This window comes from Botryllus schlosseri, chromosome 1 (assembly GCF_051294905.1).
Source record: "Botryllus schlosseri isolate E-star chromosome 1, Bs_hap1, whole genome shotgun sequence".
Lineage (NCBI taxonomy): Eukaryota > Metazoa > Chordata > Ascidiacea > Stolidobranchia > Styelidae > Botryllus > Botryllus schlosseri.
Window position 1 is genome coordinate 40,967,215 of NC_137236.1, and position 10,648 is coordinate 40,977,862.

Consider the following 10,648-nt stretch of genomic DNA (forward strand, 5'->3'; position numbering starts at 1 on the left):
GTCAAGTCACATTTCAAGTCAAGTTGCCCTTTCGAAGTATGTATGGGGCATGGATACGTCATTGCAATTTGCTAGCTGTCTGAAATACAGTTCGAGTGGTCATTGATTCTGAACCGATGAACGAATATAGAGTTAAATATAAACGCAAGAAGGTGCTGTATCGGTCACATATGCGTAGAACTGGTAAACTACGTAATTGCATAGTCTCAGTTTAGAGTTACCAGCCAAAATAGAGAATAGAGAATCGGAATGATAATGATTCAATACATTGTAGCCTACCCAGTTACAAATAGATATGATACTATTGGAGCCTGCGACAATGGTTGAGGACTACATAAACTATATTCGACTTGAATTTCAATAAAACAAGAGGTTTGGTTATGGTAAGAACAGATAACAGAAATAGACATTTTGCTATTCTATTACTTTACTGCTTGAGTTACGACAACGTATACTGTAAGCTTCTATCACTTCGTTTGCGGTCAATTTATTTGTGAGAGAAACGCACGGTCATTGAATGATTGGTCGCTTTCACGGGTTACACAAGCGTTTCGCGAACAATCCGAACATATGCAAGATACTGTGATTTTTATCGACACCGATTACTTGATGACTTGAAATTGACTCATGAATTTTGCTCCGAGTCACGAGTCAATCCACATTTCTGATACGCCGAGTCAAGTCAAGTCAAGTCATTTTAGCAAAGTGACTCGAGTCAAGTCAAGTCATGCGAAAAAGGTGACTCGAGTCTGACTCGAGTCAAGTCATGACTCGAGTCATCCCAACACTGGAATGAACACCACCGAGAACGGAAATTACCGAGAGTGCAATGCAGGCATGTTACGTAGGCTCACCAGAGAGAGAGAGAGAGTCTTTTATTTTTCATCAAACCAAAATACATAACACTCGGCAGTGGTGGTGGTACAGAAAAATATGCATGCACAGTATTCGGTATTAGATAGGAATGATCGATAAGACCGTGAGGGTCATCTAGTCTGATTACACCAGCATCAAACAGGTACGCTTGACTCTAAACAGTCTGGCTGTAAAAAAAAGTTACAGTAGTTAAAAAAATAAAATAGAAGAAAAATTAAACGATGGTAGCAAATGATCAATGAAGCAATGTCTGGGCGAGGTAGGGCAACAGTGTTAGTGTAACGATAAGAGGTGATCAAGTAGGGCTTTTTTGAATCTATCATAAGGCAATTCACGGATATGTGGTGGTAATGCATTCCAAATGATAGGTCCCGAGTAGTCGATAGATCTCTTAGTTAGGTTGCTATTGGGTGGGGGTAAGTAGATATTTCCCTTTGACGAGGATCTCGTGTAATTGGAATGGACATTTTTAGCAGGTATGAAAAAGTCATCAAACACAGGAGGCAGACTATTGGAAAAATATTTGTGAACAACTTTTGATACTTCGAAGCGATATTATTGCTCATCAACTCGCAAAATTCGATGCTTGCGGTAGTAAGGCGATATACGACCATACCCCTCTTTTAAGGGGATTTGTCCTCTTTTTTTTTAAAGTGCCCTCGGAGGACGCCTTTTTGTCCTCTTTTGAAATTTTGTCCTCCTTCTATGTGGTGGTGGAGTAACAAGCAATTATTACGTAACAGGTAACAGGGTGAATCCGTACTTATGAGCGAAAGTCTCTGAAAAAATGAAGTGCGATTTCGCTCTGATGCTCTGTCGTTTCTTGTTGAACTCAGTCTGCAGATTAGGGCAAGATTTTCATTTGCCGGGGAAAGCATACTTGAGTGTATTGAATCCGTTAACAGCCTTCTTATCCACACAAAGAATACTAAAATCATTCATTCCCCTAGGCTAGCTGTGCAATTTTCCCTCTGTGATATTATTTGATGAACTTGATGATTTGTCGGAAGAATGGGCTGCTGTGGCAAGATCGCAAAATGAGCTGCAGGTGCCAATGCCCTCCAACAGAATTTTTACAAAAATTGAAATCTGTGCCCAATGGATTCGGTGAATCAAAATTCCCTTTACTGGAGAAGCTCATGACGAATCTCTTGGCATTGCCACATTCCACTGCATTCGTGGAAATGGAGTATGCTGTACAAGTGTACATAGACACCTCCCCATTGTTTGGTTGAAGATGTACGGTAGTAGGCAAGATGCCACACAAAATATACTTATGTTTGATGAATGGTGTACGGTCGAACGATAATTTTTATGTCGCCGTATAATTCAAAAGCAACAATATTTGATTTTTTTGTGCTATATTGAATTATTTCCATCAATTTTGTTGAATAATTATACAGTATATCAATTTTTTTCATTAATTTTTGCTAAATAAACATGCAGTAAATCATGCATATGTATCGAATTCATGTGTGGAACACTTCTTATCTATGGATTTGTACCTTTGGTCATCATGATCACTTGGCAACGGCCAATTTTTCCTGCAGTTTACTAATCTAGTGTTTTTTCGCCAATCTAGTGTTTTTTCACAACATAATCTTGTGTTTTTCCGGGAACCTAGAGTGGCAACACTGGGATATATCAGCTGTATGACTCAAGTGGTATCGTATCAGATGTATCACTCAGGTACCCGCGCTGTATCAGCCAGGTAATTCTCAGTGATCACTCTGCATAATAAATATCACGTATAGATACAGCTGTGATACAGCTGTATATCAACAGGGCCTAGCGCCGCAGTAGCGTGGATTTGAGGTTGAGCAGCTTTTGTACGATATGGAGGAGCAGCGGGGTTGGCTACGCAATTGGGACGCTTTTGACAATTTTCCATTTAGCACCTTCAGCTTTGTTCAACTAAAGCAATGAGAAGCATGTGCGGGCCTAGTGTACTTTCATATCGACGACTATCACGAATCAGTGTTCCCTGTGCTGTGAACATGGTAAAGTTGATGCCATTGGCGTTTATAGTTGATTTAGGATTAAGTTCAATGTATCGTAAATCGGGGTTTGGGCATTGGAAGCCGTATAATCAGAGTTGATGGTAGGTGTAAGTTTACGGCTGGCAACCCATAATAACGAATAAGGATCACCAGTAAAGTCGGCACTTGAGGAATTTCGGATTAAAAATGAGGAATTTCGGATTAAAAATATATTAACTACCGGTATTAGGTTTTGGAGTTATGTTGAGTTTAGAACATATACGTAGCCGGAAATGGGCCACGGCCCTCAATTTTTTGAAATCTCTCGTAAATTGACATACAGTAGAGTAATTTGGAGCATAGCAGGGATGTATTAAAATGGTGTTACGTCTCTGTCCGTATATAATAAGTAACCTACATACTGTATTTATTTTGCAAGTGCGTCTGTTAGTCACCAGAAACCCTTTAATGCCCCACCGACTCAGGGTATTGTAGTGTATTCAAAACCCATACCCCAACCCTAATGTCCGTCAACTTCAACGGTAGCCTAATATTCCAAACCCTAATCCCCCGTGCTTACATGTGATCTATGCATGTTCTGACCTCGGTACAATACTGATGCATACCGTATCTTTTACATTAAGATAGTTGATACAGTTATAATAGTTGATACATTAGTAACGCCGAAATTGCCAAGCGCTGAGTTCACTGATAACCATGGTAAAATTGGAGCTGTGTGGTGTCATAAAATAAGTGTTTGGGTATCATATGATTATAATTGGGGTTTAAGCTAAAGCTACCCCCGGCCATAATTATCGATAACCCAAACATAATCTTGAACTTGGTATATCCGCCATCAATTTTGACATCATGTGGAACACTGATTGCTAATGGTTGTGTTGTACCCATATTAGTAACCTAGACCAGATTTCAGATGACTTGACTGGACTCGCTTTGCAGAAATGACTTTACTTTACTTGGCATTTCAGGAATGTAGGTTGACATGAAGCGAAGAACTATATACAGTCCATCCTCAAGATTACCGGACCACGACTAACCTATCGATCTCGCTTCCCATGACATGACGCCCTATTTCTTGTCGCTTTCTTTTTCTATACTATCTTCTTTACTTTCATTCAGTGTGCATGCCTCCTTTTTACATCACCTAGGCCAAGGTGGGTGTCCGATTCCATAGACAAATCCAAGTCGCTTCGACATCTTCCTTTCTTTTCATTGTATCGCATTTTTTGTGGTGTATTGAACTGATAAAATTGCTAATAAACCAATGATGAACTAAATCTTTTTACCTTATGTACAATTGTACAATGTACATGTTCTTGGCACACTAGTATGAGCTGTGGGAGCAGCCAATCATTGAGCAATTACGCAGTCTGGTTTTATTGAGCCTCTGTTGGTGTGTGACACAAATGAATCGACTACAAACCAGCTAACTTGTGTTCACATCATCATAGACTTGGCAGTTATCTATCTTCAGAAATGTATTTCTCTGTAAAAGACTGCGCAGTAGAGGGATTGAAAAAACTTTTTTTCAAATTTCATTAGCTTTGTTGTAAAATCGTCAGGTTACCTAAAAAGAGTTTAAATACCACATTTGGCTAAAGAGATGCCGAGGTCGGACAAATTAACATTCTGACCATTTTTGGAAATGAAAGTATTCACGGTGGCAATTTACGTCACTCCGACATGGCCAAAAATCGTATTCCTGGTGTGACTGAAGGGGCCAGAATGTTCTTTCCACTCATTTCCATCTTGCCGAACTTAGCGAATGCCTTGAACAGAGTACGAGCATATGCATAATCATACTGGTGTCGAAAGTTATACATGTGAAATATGCGGAATGGAGGATTATGTATGTGACATATGTGTAAAAGATTTTGCAGGACGAAGCGGTCTAGAAAATCATATACCTACTCGCATTGGGTTGAGGCCTTACGCCTGTGGAGCCTGTGGAAAGGCCTTCCTTTATGTAGAAAATTTGAAGGCACACTTGGATATTCATACTGGGGTGAAAGATATTAGCGTGATATACAGTAAGGCCTTTGGTCAGAAGTTAAATTTAAAGGGTACATGCGTACTCATTCTTCGACTAAATAATTTTCAATATGAATTCTGAGAACATGGATTTTGATTGCTGTTTAGGACCAGGTTTCTCATCGCTGATGCTGGAAAATAGTAAAATGATGTAGTCAGTCGGTGGATTGAGCACAATGAGCAGTAACAACCAGGGTTGTAACCAAGTCACAAGTCAATCTCACTTTTATAGTTTTGACTCGAGTCATTTTCAATTCACCACCGAGTCATGGTATTATGACTCGCGTCCAAGTCATTGTGTTGACTGCTCAGTTTCCAGTTAAAGTCTTGTTAAACCCACTTTTTATAACTCTGTTTGGTGATATCGAATGGTTCGCTTTTATAATATACTAATTTTCCTCACTTTTAACAGTTTCTGGTCGCTTTTTCAAGTACCAGTACCGATAGACGAAATCCCAATAGAGTGGTTACTTTACTATTCTTCGAAATTACATTGAACTGTTGGTCTTGGCCGCCTGAGTCTCGAGTCATATGACTTGGTTCGAGTCATGTCATTTCCATATTTTGAGAAAATGGCTCGAGTCAAGTGGAGTGATCAGAAAGTCGGGACTTGAGTCGAGTCATTACAACCCTGGTAACGACACTGTATTAGTTTGCATTGGCAAGTAAAAATTTTTGTAATATATTATTTCAAATTCATTGAAGTAGTGCAGACTATATGCATTTTCAGTCATTCCCCAAACCATTTTGAGATTTGTCTGCGAGATGGAGTCTAGGAACTTTCAGATGGTTTTCTGTTATTGTTAAATATTTGTTTTTTGCAGATCAAATACACTATTTTTGTTAACCCTACTAAATCGCAGAGATCTTGACACTCCAAATACTGCTAGTCGAAATCAAGTTGGTTGTACGGCGGATCTTTCGTTTTAGGAAAATTTGAAATAGCACATTCACATAATCATATTCACATTAAAAACTACGAATGTCAAGTTACTAATAAGAGAGCGCATTGAAGAATCACATGTTTAACGATGCTGCGGTCAAAAGCTATGGATGCGAGATCTGCGGGAAAACATTCAATAGGAGGGGAAATTTGAAGAAGCACATGGATATACATAGCGGTGTCAAAAAGCATGTATGCGAGATTTGTGGATATGCTTTCACGCAGAGAAACGCACTAAACCAGCATCTACCTATTCATACTGGTGTCAAAAAACATGTATGCGAGGTTTGTGGATGTGCTTTCACGTACAGAGGGGCACTAGACAGACATCTGCTTATTCATACTCGTGCCAAAAGATATGCATGTGAAATATGCGGAAAAGCTTTCAGTCGCAAGGGGCATTTACCAAGTCACATGAAAAGTCACACTGGAGTGAAAAATCTTATGTGCGGGATATGCGGGAAAACCTTTCCTCGGAAAGAAAGTTTGAACCGTCACATGCGTGCTCACTCTACTTCAAGAAGTTATACCTGTGAATTCTGTGGTAAAGCCTTCAGACACCCAGAAAATGTGAAGACACACATGCTTATCCATACTGGGGTGAAAGATCATGTTTGCGAGATATGCGGATGTGCTTTCACCCATAGAAACGCACTAAACAAGCATTTGTTTATTCATATCAGTGTTAAAAAACACATATGCGAAATATGTGGATATGCTTTCACTCAGAGCGGCGCACTAAACCAGCATATGCGTATTCATACTGGTGTCGAAAGCTGTGCATGTGAAATATGCGGAAAAGACTTCATTCAAAGAGCAGGTTTAAACTATCACTTGCGTGTTCACTCTACGTTAAGTATTTTTACCTGTGATTTCTGTGGAAAAGCCTTTAAACACGCATGCAGTTTGAAGACACACCTCGCTCTCCATACTGGAAGAAAAGATCATGTTTGCGAGATATGCGGAAAAGCTTTTCTTCGAAGACCGGATTTGAAGCAACACGCGCGCACACATCGTACTGCGACAACAAAATTTGAATGTGCGGTTTGAGGAAAATTGATATGAACGCGAAGAGAGGGCGTTTTTTCTGCTGGGAAATGTGCGGATGATCCTTCGGACGTGTTTTTGACACTGCTGTGAAAGACCGGAATGTGATGTTTGAGGAATAGGCTAACTCACAGAGTGGTTAAGTATTGGAAGCAGATTTGATTATTAATGGTGATCACGGGTACAAATGAATCGGATAAACCTATAACAGGACCTGCAACACTTGCTAGTTTTTTATGCATGAACCAGGGCTTTGGAGCAGTCGTAAATTTTGAACTGCTCCAGCTCCGGAGCTCTCTTCTATGATGAAGTAGCTCCGGAGCTCATTGATGCCACTGCTTCGGCTCCAGCTCCGACAACTATGGTTCGGTTGTAGCTGTCGCAAGGAACAGTCATTTTGTGGGGGTACGCAAAGTCCTGTGACGTGAAAATTCTGTCGATGACGTCATATCCGCATTTACTCGCTATTTCATATACATTGTATACATGATACACCATTAAAACAGTGATGTGGTGTTCTAATACCCCCACTGCGCTCGCTAATATCAAGCCATACAGTCCAATTTAATCTTGAAATGGTGCGATTTGTGAAGATGTAACTGCAGAACTGAGTGCATGTCGCGACATTTATCAGCATAAATCCACTGTTTACCAAACATACCAAGCGGTTTCAAATTCGATATTGTATGTAGAAACAGGTTTACTGGTTAGTTAGAAAAGGTGGTGCCAACGAGGCAGCAATCCTTAATTTTGTAACTATTATTGTAAAATTATTTGAATTCAGCCATTTGATATTGATAGCACTGGGTAGGAAGCACATTGCGGTAAGACTTCTAAGAGAGCCTTTTAAATCAAAACATCTCATCTCAAGTAGCTAGCCACCAACATTTTTTAAGAAATCATGAATTACTTCGCACCATGTTGGTATAAATTATACGACAACAGCCAACTCAAATTGTAAAATAAGTCATCTCACAAGGCCAGGGGTGGGCAATAATTTTTCCCCGCTGGCCAAATGAAAGCTGGAAATACATTGGGGGGCCGATCGAGTAAATAATTTGAACTATATTCTGCGGCGCGTTAATTGTATCTCTAAATTGAAAACAGTGAATTACATTGTTGATACCTTTTATTTTCCTTTTTTTCACTAGCATTTTTTACAGCCAGACTGGTTGACCATCAAGGTCGTATCGATCATTCCTATCTAATACCGAATACTGTGCGGTGTGCATGCATATTTTCTGTACCACCATAATTGCCGTCAGTTGTTATGTATTTTGGTTGGTTGAAAATAAAGAATCTCTCTCTCTCTCACTTTCGGTGAATGCATTGTTATTAGGCAATGAAAAAGTGACGGTTATAATTAACAAATTAATATTTATTCGCCGTTGTAATTCAAAACAATGGCAAACATGATGCATTTTAAACTCCTTTCAAACCACCGAGCGAGATAGTGTAGGTCGGTCGGTAGGTCGTGGATTCGATCCCCGCCCTGGTCATACCAAAGAATCGAAAATTAGTTTCCGCAGCTATCCTGCTAGGCCAGTGATGGCCAAGCTTTTGAGCTCGCGGGCCGCATTCAACATCTGAATCCATTCGCGGGCTGCACCAAAACGCAATATTGGTATTTGATCACATAGCGAGGACATGGAGATAATATAGAGGCTTGATACCAAACATTGCTTTGATGATGTCGTACACGCGTCAGAAACAGTGGTGAGATTTCATGGGCTGGTCGAACTCAATAACCAATGTGTCAAAACTGTTGAGATGAAAGTCGATCGTCCCTATTCTTGAAACAGAATTGAAATTTGAATATGCGAGCAGCTAACTGCTCATAGATTTACTAATTCCACTTCGGTTTAGTGCCAGGACACACAATGCTGACAGCATCATAACCATGTTAGCATCAAACACGCTTCTACCATGTGTAGATAAAATATAAATACCCTAATTATACGCATACAGAGAACGAATCGGATAGTTTGATGGCATGAAAGATGACGACTGTGGATGAGAGATTTTTGAATATAAAATTCATACTAAACACAGAGCCATAACTGGGATTTGATGTAAATCTTTGCATATGAGATCAGTTTTGCGGCCCCTTTCATCATCATCATCATCATCATTGGTTTATTAGCAATTTTATCAGTTCAATACACCACAAAAAATGCGATACAATGAAAAGACAGGAAGATGTCGAAGCGACAAGGAGTAGTCTATGGAATCTGACACCCACCTTGGCCTAGGCGATGTAAAGAGGAGGCATGCACACTGAATGAAAGTAAAGAAGATCGTATAGAAAAAGAAAGCGACAATAAAAGGGCGGCATGTCATGGGAAGCGAGATCGATAAGTCAGTCGTGGTCCGGTAATCTTCAGGATGGACTGTATTTATTTAGTAGTAATTGCTTGTATTTCGACTTGAATGTGGACATGCTCGTCGACTGTCGGATTATAGATAACTAACCTACGGATAGATATACAACACCCGTCGTCACGCTTGCTTGCCCGGAGGAAAATACTGCTCAACAATCTGAACGCAACGTAATTGCCAATCCCACAGCTGGCGACCCAAACGCTCAAATTAAATAAATTTAATCTTATTTGAAAGCTACTGTCGCAGTGATTCTGAAAATGTACTTTACAGTCTCATCAAGGCAATGGAACCATCCCGAAATAGCCTTCAAAGTCTGAAAATCGGCATTGTTCTTAACAATCGCAGGACGCACCACAATGGCCATAACAATGCCCCTTGCGTGGTTGCGATTGTTCAGAACAATGCCGATTTTCAGACTTTGCGGTGTATTTCGAGGCGGTTCCATCGTCCTGATCTGATTTTAATGTCTATTTTCGGAATCAGTGCGACAGTAGCTTTCAGATAAGATCAACTTTATTCAATTTGAGGGCTCGGGTCGTCAGCTACGGGATTGGCAATTACGTTGCGTTCAGATTGTTGAGCAGTATTTTCCTCCGGGCAACAAGCGTGACGACGGGTGTTGTATATCTATTATCTATCCGTAGGTTAGTTATCTATAGTCGGATGGCCGGCGGGATACTTTCGGATGCTTTCACGCCCCCAAGCGGACGAGCTGCTCAGTTTGAGAACCACTGCCTTAGAATTATCATGTTGCAATATAGTAAGAAAAAGTTACATTAATTCGATTTTTAGTAAGCATTTTTTCAATATTTTTAATAAGTTTCTTCAGACTCTCGAGGGCCGCACAGAACGGTGTTGCGGGCCGTAGTTTGCCCACCCCTGTGCTAAGCGCTCAGCAATCACGGATAGCATGGAGGAGAAAAAACGGGGGCGCAGACTAGACGACCTCATGGCCGTATCGTAACTGAGGTAACTCCGTCGTCAAAGCATCTCGATGGTGCAGGCGAAAAAGAATATCATCTCTCTCTCTCAGACACGTTCGTTATTACGACAACAAAATGTAATTACGATACTACGAATCATGTCTTGGTCGCTGCCTCCTGAGCAGCATAGGCCTACTGCTTGGTGACATGGCCTTTGCCGTTGATAGAAACTTATTGCAGTGCTTACTAAATCCGCCCTCCCTTAGCCGATGTCTGTCGTGTTTTTGACATGATACCGACTTAAATTATAGTCCACGGCAACCTAGTCGCAACAAACTGAAGTAAATAAATATTTAGTGCTTCGAATCTTCTTGGAATTTCGGAAGTCGGCCCTGATCTTACCTTTGTCGACATGCCCGCCGTTCATCGATTCATCACGAACACTT

The 10,648-nt window shown here is 40.4% G+C and overlaps 2 protein-coding genes and 2 long non-coding RNA genes across 4 annotated transcripts in view; 3 read left to right on the forward strand and 1 right to left on the reverse strand.

The window, feature by feature from the left end:
• Positions 1–10,648, forward strand: part of LOC145436382 (protein bicaudal C homolog 1-like) — a 788,516-nt gene that overhangs the window by 558,812 nt on the left and 219,056 nt on the right. The gene's annotated exons all lie outside the window — the stretch shown is intronic.
• Positions 1–10,648, reverse strand: part of LOC145436956 (uncharacterized) — a 416,296-nt gene that overhangs the window by 182,830 nt on the left and 222,818 nt on the right. The window lies entirely within an intron of this gene.
• The window catches only part of LOC145437004 (uncharacterized), a 214,972-nt gene that overhangs the window by 76,083 nt on the left and 128,241 nt on the right, over positions 1–10,648 (forward strand). The gene's annotated exons all lie outside the window — the stretch shown is intronic.
• On the forward strand, positions 2,635–8,206 carry LOC145449816 (uncharacterized). Its single transcript, XM_080328258.1, has 2 exons — positions 2,635–5,498; positions 5,913–8,206. Exon 2 carries the CDS (start codon positions 5,929–5,931, stop codon positions 6,898–6,900), a length of 972 nt encoding a protein of 323 aa, XP_080184384.1. The 5' UTR covers positions 2,635–5,498; positions 5,913–5,928; the 3' UTR covers positions 6,901–8,206.

Bases quoted from the DNA above. Each gene is read 5' to 3' on its own strand.
- LOC145449816 (XM_080328258.1), top strand. From the start codon at position 5,929: ATGTTTAACGATGCTGCGGTCAAAAGCTATGGATGCGAGATCTGCGGG.